The sequence below is a fragment of the Nannobrachium achirus genome (genome assembly GCF_963921795.1).
Source record: "Nannobrachium achirus genome assembly, chromosome: 19".
Taxonomy (NCBI): Eukaryota; Metazoa; Chordata; class Actinopteri; order Myctophiformes; family Myctophidae; genus Nannobrachium; species Nannobrachium achirus.
The window spans coordinates 23,691,531-23,712,305 of NC_137826.1; the positions used below are offsets into that span (position 1 = coordinate 23,691,531).

The 20,775-nt window shown below is 41.9% G+C and overlaps 1 protein-coding gene across 1 annotated transcript in view; it reads right to left on the minus strand.

Moving 5' to 3' along the window:
• Nucleotides 1-20,249, minus strand: part of slc8a4a (solute carrier family 8 member 4a) — a gene marked incomplete at its 3' end in the record, with an annotated part of 33,192 nt that extends 12,943 nt beyond the window's left edge. The window contains exons 1-4 of the mRNA XM_080749051.1: nt 19,053-20,249; nt 17,955-18,472; nt 1,161-1,267; nt 208-326 (exon numbers count right to left, since the gene is read on the minus strand). Coding sequence (XP_080605177.1) covers nt 208-326; nt 1,161-1,267; nt 17,955-18,472; nt 19,053-20,129 — 1,821 coding nt within the window. The 5' untranslated portion in view covers nt 20,130-20,249. The remainder of the gene's footprint in view (nt 1-207; nt 327-1,160; nt 1,268-17,954; nt 18,473-19,052) is intronic.
• Between the last annotated feature and the right edge of the window lie 526 nt (nt 20,250-20,775).

A 20,775-nucleotide genomic window follows, 5' to 3' on the forward strand; every position in this document is an offset into this window, starting at 1 on the left:
TATTTAAAAAATAATCGCGGTATAATTGCGGTTATGAACTCGTCACGCGGTATGCATTACACAACCGCGGTATGGCGGTTTTGCATTTATTGCACCCAGCCCTAGTTACAGCATGATATTGCCAGCGAAATCCTGTTACTGAGTGTAAAATATTTTCATGTGTGATTGATTACCATTAATAATCACGAAGAGCTTTGCTTGAGTTACCTTGAATTCATAGGACTCTTCAATGACGACCTCCAACCTGGTGTGCTCTCCCAGACTGGGGCAGCCCATCTTGGCTACATCCTCCAGCCCTACCGCTGGCTTGTTATCGTTGGAGTCTCCTGGTTGCAAAGGAGGAGCACATTCATGTCAACCCACAGTGGACATCATACACGGTGAGATCCACTGTTGCTCTAACTATGACAGTCAATTGGGTTGCCTGTGGCTTGGATTTGGGTTATGTGGTGGTGTTCACTCAGGGTCAGTGAATACTGGTAAGAAATTAGGAAGATTCCAAGGGTTCTGGGCAGATAGTCGCCCTCATAAATGACATCGGGAAATTGTATATTAATTAATAGACATTTGGGGACTAATATAATTGTGGGCTCGCCGAAGGCAAGAACACCATGTTATCCTCATTATTTATAGACTGAGTTCCGCCGCATATTTCCGCCGCAGACAGTTGGCATTTTCCGCCGCAGACAGTAGAAAGGCAGAGCCACTAGCCAATGAGGTGGCTATGTTATCCTCCACTAGCCAATGAGGTGGCTATGTTATCCTCATTATTTATAGTGAGTTCCGCCGTATATTTCCGCCGCAGACAGTTGGCATTTTCCGCCGCAGACAGTAGAAAGGCAGAGCCACTAGCCAATGAGGTGGCATGATTGTATTTGAGTTCCGTCGCAGACAGTATAAAGGCAGGGCCCTTAGCCAATGAGGTGTAATGGAGGTGTGGAAAATCTGGGAGTGGTGTTAACTGGGGTATTGGTTGAGCTTCACATGACAATTAACACGTCACCTTTGGGGAGAAATATATAATGAGTTCTGCCGTATATTTTTGCCACATATTCCTAATATGTCGATATGATATATTTTTTTTACAGGCGAGCCCACACTGTTTCGTAGGAACAGTATCTCTAGTTCCAATTGGTATCTCTGACGCTGAGTTGACTTACCGTGCTTCTGTCCCACCTCCAGCAGAATGGGCTCCTCCAGGATGATGATGAAGGTCTTGTTCTTCTCATACTCTTCATCATCAATGATCTTCACTTCCAGCAGCTTCCTAAAAACAGACGGGTCATAATATTAGCTGTGGTGAGATGACAACTAAAATGAAGCTGGCACAACAAGATCTGTGTGAAACAAGGCTTTAAACTAGCGTCAGGAACCATACAGTATTTATGACAATGTTTAGGTAAGAAAATCAAATGTAAACATTTGGGGGAAATGAATGGAATCCTATGGAGAACATGTTGCTTTTGGTACCAGAACAGCGCAATTAACTAACGGCCAATCATAGGAACTTTTAGTTCTGTGTTTGCTTCATTGTAAATCCGGTCAACTGCCCCCCTGTGCTGAAGCTTAGTTAGTTATGCTACGTAGGCCAGTGCTGTCCATGGTCCTGAAGCATATTTATGCTATGTAGGTGAGTGCTGTCCATTGTGCTGAAATGTAGCTGCGCGGAAAGAAACTGATTCTGGTGCCGAAGTTTAACCTTCGGCACCAGAATCTAAAATGAATCTAAAATGACTATTTTGGGTATTTTATTTTGAAGTTTCAGTTTGAAAAGGAAGCCTGTGTGTTTCTGAACCTATCCGAGGGGACCAGCCCTTCAGGCGATGGGATTTAAAATCTGAGTAATGGGAGTAATGGGAGCCAGCAATACTCCCATTACTCAGATTTTAAATCCCATCGCCTGAAGGGCTGGTCCCCTCGGATTGGTTCAGAAACACACAGGCTTCCTTTTCAAACTGAAACTTCAAAATAAAATACCCAAAATAGTCATTTCATTGGGTCTTTAACCACTTGGGGGGGGGGGGGGGGGGGGACTTTGTGTGCATGTTTGTATGTATCATTGAAATATGTGACCAAACATTCCATCTGTCCATCATTTGGCTGCTTGCACCAATTAGAGAGTGACACATAAACCATCTTGAATCTTGAGTCATGATTTGAATTAATGTGTTAAGCGTTGGCAGCCCTGCTTCTAACTTATACGGTATGACAGCCTTGTTGTTTTCAATTAAGCGATTGACAGTTGTTGTTTTCGATTCAGCATTTGACAGTTGAATATTATGTAGTGTATATTTGTGAAAATATAGCCTATTTACAGGGTGAGGCGGAAATGGCCAATGCCGACTTTTCACACATACTGTAGAATCAGCTGGCATCGCCTTTACTCGTTTTTACCCCACCTCTTCTCTAAGAGATTATATTATGGTCTGTATCAGCCGATTAACAAGGTTGTCGATCCCCTTTACAAAATGCTAGACCGGGGAGATGTAACAGTACTGAGGCTGTGGTGCGCCACACCTAACTTCGGCTCCCAGTACTCGCCACATGTCTTAGTTACTCAAGCTGTGCTTTTTTCCCATTTGTTGTCCATTTTGATACAAGTGAAATATTCATTTATTTTTGCATGGGCTAGTATGTGACGCAGCAATGCGGTTCCTCAACATTCCACAAGAGGGTGTAGTCCCTCCACACCATCAACCTTGATGAGCAAGTGAAAGACAATGAAAATCATACATAATATACGTAGGTTCCACAAAGCAGGACACTTGGACACACAAATTGCGTCAACGATGTCATAGGCGGCAGAAATGTACGTCGATGTTCAAAATAGCCATTTATGTGACGACGTTCCATTGTATTTTGTAACAAACCCTCCCACTGAGCTGATCCAAGCCCATTAAAACAACTGGGAAACATGTGTCACACCGCATGACCCTAGCGGGTCACATACACAATAAGCTACGTGTGTGGTTCCTTGACATGCTTCATTGTGACCTAGCGTGCGTGCCTCAGCCTGTTCCATTCTCCTAAACTGTCACATTGAGTCTGTCTTATTTCTTTGCTGTGTTTCTCCCTAATGATGTGTGGGAGGGTGTCTATTTCTGTCGACACACACTCAATGGGTTGGGTATACTTTCAAACATGGGCTGGCAGAGGAACAGAAACCAGGGGGCTTTACACAATGTTGATACGCTGTGGCTTGTCAAAATGTCGACGGGAAGAACAGAGATTGTCTGGAGAGTTGCTACTAATGCTTAAAAAGGATCATGTTGCAATGTTGGAGGAATTAAGACAAAGAGTGTAAAGTTCTTGTTCTTGAAGTGATGTTATAATCTGTTGGTGGGATTGTCACCTTTGGTTTCTCCCGCATAACCATAAACTACTGTCCAAAAGATAAAGATACAAGATCTTCTCTTTCAAGCCACTGTGTACTGCTGTGTTATGTCACATTGCAGATATGAATTCTGACTGTGCAAATTTACCCCTACGGATCCAGCTTTCAGTTATATTAACGCTCAGGATTAATTAATAATTAAACAACGTGTCATGTTGTCCTGTGATGTCAATTATGTTTATCTTCCATATCCCAGAAGGTTTATTAATAATAATAATTAATCAGAGCCTACCTGTGTGTTCCATCCCCCCAGCCATGAGCACTTTGCATCTTTATAACCCTCAAAGATAGAAAGTCATTATGATATCTCTGCTATCAAACAAGACAGTATGCTTGAGTGTGTCTGCATTTGTTCTGGGTTTTAAAATGAGTAGAGGGTTTAAAAACAGCTCCAGGGAGCGCAAATCCTCTCCACCGTGAGAAAAGATTAACCCAAATCAATACGTTGTTCTTCAAAGGAGCAGTCAGATGTCTTTTCTCATTAGCCTGGGGTAGCCTGCTGTATTCTATTATAATAGAAACTAACACTTCCAAGTATTGATGTGTATTCTGCTATACTAGCAACAAATGCTTAAAAGTACTATACCAACCACTAAGATCAATTATGTATGTGCATTCTATTAACAGACACTTCCAAATATATGTGTGTGTATTATATTAGACTAGGTAATAACCCTTCCAAGTATCAGTAGATGTGTATTACTAGCCACTAACATATTATCATAGATGTGTATTCTACAGTACTAGCAATAAGACTTAAAATGTGTGTCTCTGACAGTCTTTGTCCCTTTTATGCCCATATATGGAGATCCCTGATGGCATCAGTGGGACTAAGTCTGTGCGTGTCAGTGTGACGTAAATCGCATATGTGCCCAAATGGAGATCTCTGTATCTGTCAGTCCTTGTCCACTTTTATGGACATATTGGGTGGATCGGTGGTTCGACTGAAACGTTTTGTTTCGTACAACTAAAATCGTGCAAGTACAGTAACGACAGGGGAAGTATAAGAACATAGGCAAAAATCTGAGCTATCCGTGTGCGAAAGTTGGAGTCACCGTGTGCTGTGAGACCCAAGACATGCTGACTCGGGACCCCATGGGTCTCGGCGTCAATTAGTATCAGGGATATTCTATTTTTGTTCTATTCTATTTGCCACTAACTCTTCCAAGTATACAGTATATGTGAAGTATTACTGGACTAACAACTAATGCTTCCAAGATGTGTACCCTAAACAACCACTAACACTTCCAATTGTAGATTCATAGTATACCACTAACATTTACAACTGTTGAGGTAGATTTTCTGCCAAGACCAAAAATGCTTGCACATGAGTGCATAATCCATGGTTATTATTCATCTTGTCTATGGGATAAACATAACAAATGATTGGTTAATGTTTATCAGGACAGGACAGGACTCACTGATATGCAGTAGGGCTGCGAATCTTTGGGTATCCCACGATTCGATTCAGAATCGATTCTTGGGGTCACAATTCACGATTTTTTTCGATTCTTTCAAATCCAAACGATTCAAATTCAGAAACGATTATTTTCCGATTTAAAAACGATTCTTGATTCAAAACGTTTCTCTATTCAATTCATAGGATATCAGGATCTACTTCAGTCTGCTGGCATGAAAGCAGAGTACATTTACGTGGCTTTTATAATTGTAAAGGTTTTATCAACTTATTGCAATAATGTAAACACACAAAGGTAAATCCAAGACAACATGTCTGATTTATTCATGCTTGCACACATTCTTTTGACTTGTACAAACATCGATTTTTGGAAAATGAGAATCGATTCTGAATCTTACCATGTTAGAAACCCAATTCGAATTCAAATCGATTTTTTTCCTGCACCCCTAATATGCAGTATTGTGGAGATACTGTACTGTAAGATAAGAGAGGACAACATCTCTGGAGATGGGCGGTTAGGAGACGTCAGGAGAAGAGAGAAGAGTATAAAGACCAATTAGAAGACTATAAGCAAGAATCCTCCAAACAATCGGTTCAAGAAACAGAAACAAGTCTTGCCTGCATTAAAAACTGTAAACTTCTAGTCTGCGGTGTGTTGTTCTCCACTGACAAACAAACAAATTACCTTAAATAGAGAAAACATGTCCCTCAGGCATAATGAAAAACAATCTTCAGAATAAACACAAAGCCTGGATTCTGTGTAGAATTTCAAATCTTTCAATTTTCATTTTTATCCACAATTTTTGGTTGATTAAATGTGAAATATTTCATGCCATAATGGTCAGGGGGGGACTAGTGTTTGGGGAGATGGACTCACGGAGTCATAGTCTTTAGAATAAAATGTCATTTAGTTTTTTGTAATATTTAGTCATCTTGAGTTTTTGTTTTTGTTTTAGTCAACTACAGTACATTTCAATTCATTTCAAAGGAGCTTTATTTGCATGAGAAAACATAGGTTTACATCAAAATATAATAAAGAAATGTTGAAAATGGGGAACATATATAATACAGTTGGAGGGAGTAGAGCCATTGTGTAAACAGAGCTACCGGTATGTCACTTTGCTTCGTTATATACCTGTACATATATATATACCCTGTATATGATATATACAGGGTATAAAGCTTTTTGAAACAAATGACAGCAATCTTTTGCAGTCGTTTTAGGACAAATAGCAGCACAAAAAAGCCTCAGATTTAAAATGCGTTTAAACTTAAAGGAAGCAGCTCTGTTATGTGGTCTAGAGGTCTACTCGGTAAAGATAGTGCACGACACTAAATGGTTTCTAGTCCTTAGGCTGGTTGTATTCCATTGGCTAACCTTCTTTTATTGCAACAGTTCACACATTTTGCTGCTGTGTTTGGACATTGTTGTATTTCTCCCAGCAGATGGGAGTTTCTTTTATCTTGAAGAGAATAAACTGATCTACGAGTTCCAGTCTGGCTTCAGAGAGTCCCATTCCACAGATACATGCCTCATCTATTTGAATGATTACATCAAACGTGAAATTCACGATTGCAAATATTGCGGCATGGTCATGCTGGACCTCCAGAAGGCATTTGACTCCGTCGATCATTCTATTCTGATTGAAAAACTCAAAGCTATTGGTCTTGACAGCAGTGAGATGGATGCACTCTTACTTGGTGGGGAGGGAACAGATGGTGGAAGTCAACGGACCCCCCCCCCCGCCTCCCAGTAAACTGTGGAGTACCTCAAGGGAGTATACTAGGACCACTGTTGTTCTTAATATACATAAACGACATGTCATCTGCTTGTGACTGTAATCTGTTTCTGTTCGCGGATGACTCGGCTCTCCTAGTCTCAGGCAGAGACATATTGCAGGTTGAAAAGGCCCTTAACTGTGAACTAAACATGATCTGCACCTGGCTCAATGACAACAGACTCTCAATTCACCTAGGTAAAACTGAATGTATCCTCTTCGGATCTAGTCAGAAACTTAGCCTAGTTGAGAAATTCACAATTAAAGTAGGTGACACTGTGATAGAAAGAAAAAAACACATCTGCTACCTGGGTTGCATCCTGGAGGCTAACCTATCCAGTGAAAAAATGACTACCAAGGTAATCAATAAAGTCAACCAACGAATTCATTTCTTGCAAAGGGTTGCCCCGCTGATCAATATTAAATCTCAAAAGACACTAGGAGATGCTCATATTGGGCCCCGCATTGATTATGGAGTCCTTGTCTGGTATCGCGACGCCCCCCCAGCTGCCTTGTTGATGCTGTTTGATTTGTCCTGTTATGTTTAGTGCTGTTTTGTTTTGTTTCACTTGTTTGTTTTGTTTATTTGTTTAGTTTTGTTTGTTCTACACAGATACTGTATGTATCTGTAACTTGAGGATGTCCTTGAAAACGAGATGGTTCATCTCAATGGTTTATTCCTAATAAAGAATTTCAATAAAGTTAAAGCTCCAAACAGCCCAGAACAAACTAATTAGGGTTGTGCTTGGTCTTCCTCCTCAGACCCACCTTACCGATCATCACTACGAAAGCGTGGGGTGGCTCAAAGTAGCTGACAGAGTACAGATCTTGCAATGGGCCTGGTGTACAAGATACACTACACCTCCAAGATACCCATGTACCTGACAAACTACTTCTTAAAGGTCAAGGATGTTCACGATCACAACACCAGAGGAAGCTCCACTAATCATCATCAACGTAGATTTAACACTAAACAAGGCTCTAACTCGTTCTCCTGCTATACCATCAACATGTGGAACGCCCTTCCACAAGCCTTAAAGGAGAGCAAATCCCTAGCCTCCTTCAAAATTGGTATGAAAAGTCACCTTCAGGCGGCTGCTACCCGTGACTTGTAAATAGACTAAGCCCTCATGCTCCCCCCACCCCCTTTTTTTTCTGCCTTTGTATTTGATGTTATGCTTTTGAAACTGATATTATCCTAGATAAAGTACTATGTTCTATCCGTCTGTCTTTCAATATTATATGAGATACTCAAAGTGTGGTTCCTGTGGAAATAAGCCTCGGCTTTCTAGGATCTCCTTTTAGTTGACCTTGTACCAGTGATTTGTACTGTCATGAAACTGTACTTTTTTCTATTGCAAACTCCTAATACATTCTTCAATCAATCAATCAATTGGTCGTGTTTTCAAACTCACTGTGTATGTAATCTGTGGGAATATCATAAGAGTTTAGTCAACCAAATCTACAGTTGATTTTGTCAACCAAAAAAAGTATTTTGGCAGGCCTTGATAGTGTCATAATACCTGATTTTACACTTGGTTGCATGTTGAAAATAGACGATCTTGTAGATCTGCTAGTTTCAGTGCGCAACACCCGAGCGCAGCCAAACATAAAATAACTTGTTTTAGTTCTACTAGATCTCTTCTCAACTAACATTTTAATCTAGTAACTCTAGTTTTTATTTGTTGACAAAATTGTCATCATAGTTTTTATTTCGTTTTCATCAGTGAAAAAAGGCAGTCGACAATTTATTTTCCATCGACCATCATGAAGGCTCCATCATGAAGGCTCATCCTTTTCCTGCTCACTCATATGTCACTCTAGATGAAGGCCTTGCTTAACCACTTCAGCTCTATTCTTCTTTGACTGGACTCCCCCAGAGGTCTATATTGTTCATGTGGTTAAAATGCTTGCTGTTCTCCACCATATTGTGTTTGCTTAACTTTCACAACAGGAACTTGCTCTGGACTCTGGATGCAGTGGCAGTTATCCTATGATTAAAGATGATCAAACCCCCTAATTGACATATTATTTTCATATCAGTCAGCCTACTCAGCCCATGAAGCCTTGAATTCATGGAAATGTTTTTGTTTTGTCGCCGCACTCCTGATCCAATATTCCAATATTTGATGAATTGACGGAAACAGGAGGCCAAGCTTATAACAAGCAATACTATATTTAAAACCTTTGCTTATAACCTGGACAGTTGACTACACTGTAAGAGTTGTTTTGACATAAGAGACTCACGGTGTGCATTCTGTGCAACCTGCGGAAGATACAATTACACAGTATAATATAGGCCCAATTAGATGAAATACAAAACGGTTAATGTAATCATATTCAGTGTAGTGGAGAAGGGGGTAAGATGAACCTGTGGGTAAGTTGAACTACCCCCTGTATCTTCAAAACAGACATGAGTTGTCATGTGACCTTAAAATAATGACACAACCATCATTTCCACCTGGCTGTGGAGTTGACAGACACATGGGCAAAGTGCCAAGCACATTTCTACACAAAATAAGGAGTATTTTTTTGCTGGTCTAAACTTATATACCGGTATCATGCATGTTGGTGATATTCCAATGTATCCACCTGTTTCCGCAAGACTTTACTGTAGCATTATCTGCGCGACACTTCAGGTTAACAGCAGACATACATGCTCACGTCGCGTCACAGATGCAACCGCTGTGAGCCTGTAGATCACACTCGGCTGCAACGCCGGAAATGCCGCTCGCCTTCTGCGCAATGCACGATGGGATGTTGGAAAGTTGTGGATACAAATATGTGAATCATTTAGCTAAAGATCAGCCTGAAGCATTAAGCTAGCCAGATTTTGTCAAAATGGTGGCCGTGGGGCAAGATGAACCAAATGTCCCGGGGTAAAATGAGCCAATTATCCAAATATATGAATCACTATGCATATTTTTTGATGAATACACTCATTTAAGAGAAGTTTTCAATGTTATATTAATAATTGCAAATATTAAAAGGTTCTGAATAACAAACTTTATTTAATTGGTTTTACTGTATATTGTTTAAATAACTGTAAGAAAATAAATACAGTAAGACAATTAGGGACATTTATTTGAGTAAATATTAAGTAAATACATATTTGTTCAAGTTTAAACTGTCAAAGTTTAGAATATCATGTGGGTCAACTTACACCTTGACTTGGATGATTATAATTAATTACATCTAAAGATGCTTCTCCAGCTTCATTCACGTTTGGTGAATGTAGCCTTGGCCAGGAAGAGTGGATGTCTTCAGGCGGTAACCATCGTCATCAGGTGTTTCGACCCTTGAACCGCTACACCCTCCGATGGCAGGGTCGACAGTGGTGGCCAAGTCACTGCCCATCTCCTCCTCCTGGCCAAGGCTAAACTCCTCCCTCCGGCTCCATAAATTATTGATCAACTTACCCCTAACCTAAATGCTTACTCATAATTTCAAATGATAGAAGACAACCTGAAATATGTCTAGATGTTTTGATTTTACAGCCATCTCACTTTTTCTTGCTTCCAGGGAAACTTAAGCAAAAATCTTACCCCGTTCTCAAATTTGGCAAACCGGGTGGCATGATTGGATTGAAGTTTACTTATGATCAGTCCAAATCCGTTCAAATTCCTGGACCTTGATGCTTTGATGTTTGGGAACTATTCTCAAACACCATTGTTGTGATACCCTTGAGCAGGTCACACTATTGCCAAACTGGATTATAGCTGGCTCTGTGTGACTGTATGGACATGAAACAGGCATTGCTGCTCCAGGGCCAATATCTCACAGTATACTGTAGCACTCCCACTCATGTATTATTGCTTAGACTGTAGAAAGTGTCATTGTTCCATACTGGCACTCTAAAAAAATAGCATTTATGTATAAGAAAGACCATGTGGAAAGGTGTGAAAGTAAAGAACAGTCAGAGCAAAGGGGTATTATTCAACCTATCACATGGACATATTTTTTCTGCTGCTAGCTAGCTAGCTAGAATGAAAGACCTGGGCGTGATTTTAGATTCTGACCTAAATTTTAATTCTCATTTTAACAAAGTCACGAGAACAGCCTTCCTTCACCTAAGGAACATGGCCAAAGTAAGACCATTTTTAAATCAAAATGATGCTGAAGTACTTACTCATGCTTTTATAACAAGCCGGCTGGACTACTGCAATTCACTTTTTACAGGATTAACCAAAAAATCTATAAGAAAACTTCAGGTAATCCAAAATGCAGCAGATAGAATTTTAACCCACACAAGAAGAAGGGGTCACATTAGTCCAGTCCTGTCTACATTACATTGGTTACCTGTAACTTTTAGAATTGATTTTAAAGCTCTTTTATTTATTTTTAAAGCACTAAATAACTTGGCACCCTCCTATATTAGTGATTCTATTGAGTTTTATGTTCCACCAAGAACGCTTAGGTCCTCCACGGCTCTTCTACTAGAGGTCCCTAAAGGTCCTCATAAAGCCATTGGTATGGCCGCTTTTTGGGTTTATGGCCCTCAGTTATGGAACACATTACCTCTGGAGCTTAAAAGGGCAAGCTCTCTCAGTGTTTTTAAAACTAAGCTGAAAACCTATTTTTTTAATATGGCTTTTACTTAAATCAGTTTTTTTGTTGTTGTTGTGTTTACTTCCTTTATTAAGTGTGCCTGCTATGCAATAGCAGAACACTTATTGTAATCCGCCATACTTAATGATAATAATGATCCCACAAATTTCGGCACGTAATAACTGCCGCACAATTTACGCCACCGCCGCAATATATACATCAAAACGTGCGGCTCGGCCGGGAATGGTGTGCTATTACTTTTCTTTCCGATCCGCGTTACCATTGCGACGTAATTCGCAAAAAACGACGCCCAAAAACCCCATTGACTTAGAATGGGGGAAACTTCAGCACGTAATAACTGCCGCACAATTTACGCCACCGCCGCAATATATACATCAAAACGTGCGGCTCGACCGGGAATGGTGTGCTATTACTTTTCTTTCTGATCCGCGTTACCATTGCGACGTAATTCGCAAAAAACAACGCCCAAAAACTCCATTGACTTTGAATGGGGGACTCCGAAAAAAACCCAGAAACTTTGGCGCCAAATAACTCTGCCATACTTTTGCCTAGCAACGTCATTTAAAATGTAAAATGCTCACACAACTTTGGTCTTTTTCCGACCAATAGGGATGAGCTGTAATTGATTAAGCCCCGCCCCCTCTATAACAGGAAGTGCCCTTCACCAAACAGGAAGTGCCTCTATAATTCATGAACCGTTTGTCGTACAGACTCGCGGCTGGTGTCATACATTTTTTTTTCCTCAAAAATTTTTTTTTCTCAAAGATTTTTTTTTCTCAATTTTTTTTCCTCAATTTTTTTTTCTCAAAAATTTTTTTTCTCAAATTTTTTTTTTCTCAAATTTTTTTTTCTCAAAAATTTTTTTTTTCTCAAAAAATTTTTTTTCTCAATTTTTTTTTCTCAAAAAATTTTCTCAAATTTTTTTTTTCTCAATTTTTTTTTTCAAATTTTTTTTTCTCAAATTTTTTTTTCTCAAATTTTTTTTTTCTCAAAAAATTTTTTTTTCTCAAATTTTTTTTTCTCAAATTTTTTTTTCTCAAAATGTTTTTTCCTCAAAAATTTATTTTTCTCAATTTTTTTTTTTTATTTTTTTTTTCTCAAAAAACTTTTTTTTTTCTCAAAAAACTTTTTTTTTTCTCAAAAAACTTTTTTTTTCTCACAAAACTGTCGTTAAAGTGCGACCCGTGATAACGGCCAAAAATGCGCCAAAACGCCACTAATTAGTCGAAATGGCTGACTTCCTGTTTGGTTTCTGATTGGCTGCTGGCCTTGTGACGTGGGTAGAGCTGCGAGGGCCCGGTCATCGCTGCTTGCAGCTTTAATTCATTAATCGTCCATGACCTTAATTGGGGCCTATTTCGCCAAACAGGAAGTGCCCCTCACCAAACAGGAAGTGACCCTTGATCTCGTGAACCGTTTGTCATACAGACACGCGGGTTGCGTCAAATGACAAGATTAAGAGTCCTTAAACTTAATTGGGGCCTATTTCGCCAAACAGGAAGTGCCCCTCACCAAACAGGAAGTGACCTGTTTTCTCGTGAACCGTTTGTCGTACAGACATGTGGGTGGTGTCATATGAAGAACAATAATGTTAAAGTTTATGCAAAAAAATGCTAATGTTAATAACGCTAATGCTAACACCAACCGCTACACAAGGTTGCACAGACTTAGCGAGCTGCAGGCACACTTAAAATGTCTTAGAAATTTTCTTTTCTAGTTATTTCTTATTGTTATTCCTTTTTAACACCACTGTTTCTGTTTTTATTTTATTTTATTGTATTTTACTTGTATGTAAAGCACTTTGGGCTACATTGTATGTATGAAAGGTGCTATACAAATAAAGTTCATTATCATTAAAGAGGTAAGCAGTCTTGGGAACCAACAGTTCCCAAGCTGAGAGGCCCGTGGCTCATTAGCCTATCTCCTGTTGCCATAGCATCAGGCAGCTTGATCTACAAGTAGCCTACTGTACACCCCCGGATTTACCCCCAATCCAAACCTTTGGTACCATTTTTTTATAGTCTTTGGCATGACTTGCCCGGGGATTGAACCCTATCTCGGGGGCGGACACTCTAACCACAAGGCCACTGAGCTGGTAGCGAGCTATCTGGGCTTCGACTAATTTGGTTTCCACCAGTATAGGACTTATTTCTGTACATGACTGCACAGGTGAAATGGATGTCGGGTAGAAGCAGGACAGCCACTTTATTTTCTATTCATTTTCCGAGTTTTCCGAAGTATAGACTGTTTGGTGGAAGGATTTGATATTTGTGGGAGCTAAAACGTCTGTCACAAGAGACTACTTTCTAAGAGATAATTTTAGGTGGCATACCTGAAGCAAGATAGAAAACATTTTTTTGAAAAAACAAATTCAGTGCTGTGGATGATTCAACCAGTATGAGTCTCTTGGGGTGCACTGCACTCGCTCATGTTGCACGTCAAGATGTTTGGGTCATTATTGATCCAGTCCTGTCGGCATAAACCGTGAGTACTGAGTACTAGTAAAGAACATATCCCTGACTCTCTGTATCGATTTCCCCCAGAGAAGTTATTGCGCTCACAGTTCACAGTTCACTTTCATCCTTGCTTACATAACTGCTCCCATTACACACACACACACACACACACACACACACACACACACATACACACATGCGCGTGCACACGCACGCAAGCACGCACACACGCACTAAGCCAGCCAAAGATGAACATGAGCTGTAAATAAACGAAGGCATAAAGAAGGTTTTATGCAGATCTCCCCCTAATCCAGTATACAGAGCTAAATAGTTATCCAAATTAAATGTGCATGTTTATTTTGGCTGTGTGTGTGTGTGTGTGTGTGTGTGTGTGTGTGTGTGTGTGTGTGTGTGTGTGTGTGTGTGTGTGTGTGTGTGTGTGTGTGTGCGTGCGCGTGCGCGCGTGCGTATGTGTGTGTGTGTGTGTGTGTGTGTGTGTGTGTGTGTGTGTGTGTCTCTATTTACTGCAGTGCAGATTTTTTTATTAGAGTGAATTTTAACCTGCCTAAAACACAGAGCCATCTCTTCATCTGCTGGGATCCCCATGCACACTCACAAAAGCTCAATACATGCAGAGAAACACACACACACACACACACACACACACACACACACACACACACACACACACACACACACACACACACACACACACACACACACACACACAGGAACAGAAACATACACTCGCGCATAGATCCATGCCAGCAAACATGTGTAAACAACATCCACATCCACACACATGTGTGTGCACACACACACACGTGCATGCATACACACACGTGCACCCACGCAAGCCCCTTAGCCTTGCTGCTGACTGCTGTCATCTTCCTTGAGCAGTGTCCGCCCCGGGGAGAAAACCCAATTAAAAAGAGCCAACTCTGTTGTTTGAAACAGAAACTTTGTCTGTATGGTCAGCAGAATAAAAGGGGAAACAGAAACACCAAACAAATAAACACTGACACGTGAAGCTCACGCAAGCCTGCATGTTCACAGACATGCATACAGTACAGTACAGAACAGAAAAATAAAAAAAACGATGTCCCCTTTTCCACATTCTCTAACAGCCTGAATTCAATTTCAACATGGATTGTTGCTGATGTGATCTACTAACAGTACATACAAGTCATACATCCTATCTTAAAATTACCTAGAGGTTGATCGGCCGGGCGGGAGGACGGACGGTGAATGGACTTCACAAACATGCAGACTTGCAAGGTGTACCATTGGTTCGATCCGCACCAAACTTTGCACAAACACTGTTCAGGGATCTACCATAACAATAGTCACACAAACAATATATATTCGCACACATATATGGCACGACACTGCAGTGTTACAGCAGTTTCAAATGGCCATAACTCGGTGACATACTCTGACCAGTGCAATATACTATATAGGACTCGATTTGTAGGCTACATAGCGCCATGAAAGTCTAGTAGATACATAATGCCAAATTGCATGGCCACAAATGTCCATTATGTGCAACACAAACATGCAACAATGATGACATGATAATTTTTTAAACAACACTGACTGACAAATAGGAATTTCATTTAATTGTTTTAACACTCCAGAACCTGGACGGGCCACTCCCATGTCCCACCAAAGAAGAAATTGCATCACCATGGTCTGAAAGTGCAAGTGAGTCAGTTTAGTGGGTACTGGAACTAAATAATGCCATAGAGAAGGGTGTATCAGACTTGGCAATACCACAATAATTCAGTTTTCATTATTCCTTTGAGAGTGATTGTTTGTATAGCACTAACTTTCAACCTTTTGCAACCTTGAACCTCTCTATTTACCATCATTTCCCTTTTCCGCAGCTCTTACGGTTGTTCCCCTTTAAAGCAACATTGTGTTTGATTTGTGTTCAAAGTGAAAGTGACACAGCCACACAGCCACACACACACACACACACACACACACACACACACACACACACACACACACGCACACACGCACACACACACACACACACACACACACACACACACACACAGAGGTGCACACACAAATATAAAGGTATGCTGTATGTGTGTGCACAAGTCAACAACCCGAAAACAACACAAAGCGACGAATGAAATCATAATTTCTTGTCTGAACTGCTAGGCAGGACAAAATGGAATAGGGCCTATCTTCTCTTTTGACACAATGCACATTCACCTGGCACTTTTCCCTCTCGTCCAACCCACACAATACACCCACACACCAGCCCTGAAATCCTCTTCACAGGAACATACTCATCTGGCTCTTATACACGCACGCATGCACACACACACACACACATACGCAAGGCAAGCTAGCCCGCACACGCACGCATGCAGGCACGCACGCAGGCACGCACGCAGGCACGCACGCAGGCACGCAGGCATGCACACACGCACGCACGCACGCACACACACACGCACTCTAAATTCAGCCATGATTTTATTACAGTAGCCTGTATTTGAACTGCATACCATAAGTCTACAGTATATACTGTACTGTACATTACATCTATCTATCTATCTATCTATCTATCTATCTATCTATCTATTTATCTTAACTACGAGTCCTGCTTAATTTATATTTCATAAATCTGTACTCTCTGTATACAGACAGTGTTATGTTATTGTAGGTATGCAAAATGAGCAAAAGTCAGCTTTGGCTATACACTATACTTTACCTTACTCTACATAATCAAACCAATTGTCTGACCATTTTTGGGGGATTTCAAATCTAGTAATTAAAATGTTACGGAACTTACCTGAATTATAGATTCAATGTCGGCTAAACATCGCTTGCAGTTAAGCAGTCAAGGACAAGAATAAATTAAGCAGGACTCGTCATTAATAAGGTGAAACACGTCAGACCACCGGTCTGGTAGTCCCTCTTGTCCTCCTCTCTGCTCTCAGGTAGGCTGATAATTATAAATAAACATGCTTTGATAGTTTATCGCCCACTCATTTTTCTAGATGTTTCTCTCACTTGCCCTTGCTATGTCAAATAATACATCCAGACAAAATTGGAGCTGGAACACTAAAATGTATATCGTTCGTTGTCGGGCAGAAACCTCGTATCTCCAAGTTTCAAATGTGTACGTTCTTTCCCAAAGTAAAGCCCTGCTTCATCATACAAGGCCATCGCACAAAAGTATTGAAAACAGCAGATCTACAAGCTGCGAGGCGTTGTGTGCTTGTAGATCGGCTGTTTTCACTAGTTTAAATCATTTTTAAAATGATAAATGCAAAACGAACGGTTTTGGACATACAAGGTTTTCACCCGACAACGACGATATGCTGATAATGGGTTCTCTCTGCTGACTTGAGGCAACTGGGATACTGAACAGAACATGTAAGAGCTGGGGTCATGGGGAGAACCCTGTTACTGAACAAACTCTCTATAGCAAAAAGTTACTTTCTGACCAAAAACTATTGTTTTACCCAAATATATCACTTACAGAATCATTAAGCATTCAGAAATATATTACAGTATAATCTATCCTGCCTTTCCATGCTTTTCCCTCAGTGACAGAACATAAAAGCAATCACTCTAAACAGCCAATCTACCATGTCTTCGTCATTTAACCAAAATAACTTGTGGTTAGTTATCATTTTTCAAAAAGAGACACTCTTAACTCTTCGTACAGTGCAACAAAAACAAGTCACATACAGAACACAATCTCTCTTCCTTAAAAATAAATAAATAAATCTACCTACCTCAACTGCCAATAAGCATATATCGTAAGTCTACTCTCTAAATATGGGGAGTCTGTTCTGCCTTCATTAAAGCAGAGATGCGGAGAGGGCAACAGCAAAGGGAAGTGCCAGGAAAGAAATGTGTGGTGGGATTTCATCCCAGGCCTGGGAGGCTAGCAAACAACTCCCTGTTTCTAGCAGTTACATATATTATGTTCTCATCAGGGAGCACTACCACAGTCTCCTACTCTTAGCCACAGAACAGTTTACCGGAGCAATATAGGATTTTAGTGCTCAAGGGCTCAGCGGTTATTGAGGAAGAGGAGATCATTTTCTCATTCACTTTCTCTGTGTCCAGATTTCCCCTGCCAGCTCTGAGATTTAAAACTCTTAAACCTAAAAGTTAGTTGTAAAGCTGCATCTTTCATCTCTAGGCCACGGCCATACTCTCTGGACTTTTTTGTAAGGCTCCCTGCTACAAAGCTATTTGTTACAAAGCAATTTATAATTAAATAGGACTCAATGGGTTAAAGAGGACTTTGACATTGGCAACATCATTTCAAATGTCTGAATCTGTGATGCGACATGAGGGTGACTCACATGGTCTCGTCGTTCTGAAACTCCAGTTTCCCTGAGGCTTCCTCGTAGTCCTCCCCGGCTTTGGCAGTGCCCTCTACGGTGTGGTACGGAATGGCCACCTTTCCCCTGGCACCCGAGGTACGGTGAACTTTCACCTGCATACTGCCGATGCTCTCGCTGACTCGCGTGCTCTCAATCTCGAATGTAAAAATACCGGCATGGTCGTCGTCATAGATGGTCACTGTCGCAGTGTGAGTGTTGCCCAGGGCTGCCTTTGGCGGCATGTGGGGCAGGATACCCACCATGCTGTTGCTTGAGGTGATGGAGTTGGGTTCTAGGATGGAGACCTCGGCGCGATGCGCGATGCGGGGGTTGCTGAGGTGCACGTAGAAGTGCTCGTCCTCTTCGAATATGTCGTCATCGATGACTCCGACGGTGAACTCTTTCACCGTCTCTCCGGGCTTGAAGACGAGCGTGCCTTCAGCAAACTCGTAGTCAGAGCCAGCGTTGGCGGTCCCGTCTTCAGTGCGGTAGTCCACCTGTGGGCACACAGGGACTTGTTTTGGTTGAATACTAAAACCTCATCAAACAACACAGAAACACATGTAAGCATCTGGCCCAAAAGCACTCCCCCTTTCATTCTCTTACTGAAAGGAATACAGCATATGGTACATAGCAGTATTATGTCTGTTGTCTACTTAAGATCTCTGGGTCATGCATGATATGAAATATTGTATATCCTATAAATTCCTTATTTAATTTGTCAGTATAGTCCTGACAGGTCTTAATTGCATTATACTGGGTTGTCACTATACACCACCATGTGAAATGGAAAGCTCCTTATATGCACCCTGTGCTTGGTAATGTTCTTTCTAATCTAATTCCAGCTCTAAACCAGTTTACTGATGAGAAGAAATTCAACTGAAGATGTATCTTGTTGAACCTTTTGCAAACTCTCCTCGCTCGAATGATTTGAGCACACACTCCCATATCCATTCCACCACTGTAAAGCTTTTCAAGTGGTGTGAGTGTACTTAATCTCAGGAGTGATTTGACACCAAGGGAGCTACAGTATGCATAATGTCAACCATGATAAATGGTAAAGTCTCAGTCTCTTACCTTCACAGTGCATCCGCTCTCTCCCCCGTGGCGAGTGACAGATAGCTTCATAGAACCACAGTTCTCAAAGCACTGGTAGTGAGAAGGCTCAAACTGCAGGTAAATAGTATGGGGGTCTTCTTCTTGGCCACTTGCCTCATGACAGCTCACCACCTTTCTCGCTTGGTCAGCAGCGTGCTTTTTCAGGATGTTTCCGGCTCCGATCATCATGCGCGTCGCCTGGATGCGATAAAACGCCCGGCTCTTCTGCTGCTGGACCAGCACCTGGTAGTTGGCCATCTCGATCAGCTGCTCCATGTCCTTCTCGGGGTGCCTCTGTTTCAGCTCTTTCAGCGTCCGGGCCATTTCCCGACGAGCCTCCTCCTCCTGGTCCTGTCCTGGGTCATCTCCTCCCCCACCTTCCTCTACCCCCTCCAGCATGCCGTCCAGGACCTCTTTGGGATGAGCGTTGGAGTTGATGCCCTGACCGTCCATCTCCAGGTCCATTTTGGTGAACATGGCCTCCGTCTCGATGATGATGCCGTGGTCCTTCTTGACGCGGTAATGCTTGTGCATGTACTTGTAGACGAGCAGGCGTCGGTCGGCAATCCAGGCCTGCACCACGCAGATGGGAAAGAAGAGGAAGGTGAGGACCGCCTCCCACACCTCTACTTCTCCTGGGGAGATCACAGCCAGGATGAGATACAGCCAGATGTAGGCAAAAATGCTCCAGGCTGCGGTAACGAAGAACACCCGCAGGTGCTTTATCTTGCGAGTTTCATTATCCGGCACCACGTACACACAGATGGCAATGATGATGAACATGTTGAAAGCAGCGCTGCCCACGATGGTGCTGGGCCCGAGGGAGCCTGCCTCGAACCTATGGCCGACCACCTCGATGACGGAGAGCAGGATCTCTGGGGCGGAGGAGCCCAGGGCCATCAGGGTGAGGTTGGACACCGTCTCGTTCCAGACGCGCACGGTGGTCGTGGTCGTCTCGCCGTTGGGTTTCTTGATCGTGATCTCCTTCTCCTGGGAGGTGATGACCTCGATGGAGGACATGAAGCGGTCCGCGATGATGGACATGCCCAGGAACATGTAGATGAGAGCCGCAAAATAGACAATGGCGCGTGCCACCTTATCGCCCACCGAGGGATTCTGGGGATTCCAGGTGGGCAGGACAACGCCTTCGGAGCAGCTGTCCTCGCCGGAGCAGTTGCCTGCCCCGCCAGCTTCGGCTGCATGGCTGGAGCTGTCCTGGGACGCGTATGAAATCCCCGGGAGCAGGAGGAGAACCAGCAAGAAGGAGGTTAAATGGCGGGAGCTTAAAGATGGACGCTTGCCTATCAACATGGCGGTGATGGGACTGGCGGGAGTCCTTGAACCCTCTTCTGATGCCTCAATCGACTTCATGTCCCTTGCCGTCGCAGACACTTCTAGAATAGAAGACAAAGGGAAGAAATTGCTCACTTTATATGGGGCATAACAAATATTGTTTTTCAGGTGGTGCTGGCAGTCTGTTCTTCATTAGCATTTTTCTTTCCTGAGATGGATGGAGGAAGATGAATGGATATAGGATGAGAGAAACAGAAAAAAGAAAAAAAAAGAAAGTACTGGTGGTATTTCAACCTGGGCCACCTGGGATCTGTGTGGATTTAAAGGAAAAGAGTAAATATCCAAGATCAAATGATCAAATGAAGATCCATATACTTTGAAACATCACTGAATGAAATATAGAGAGCAT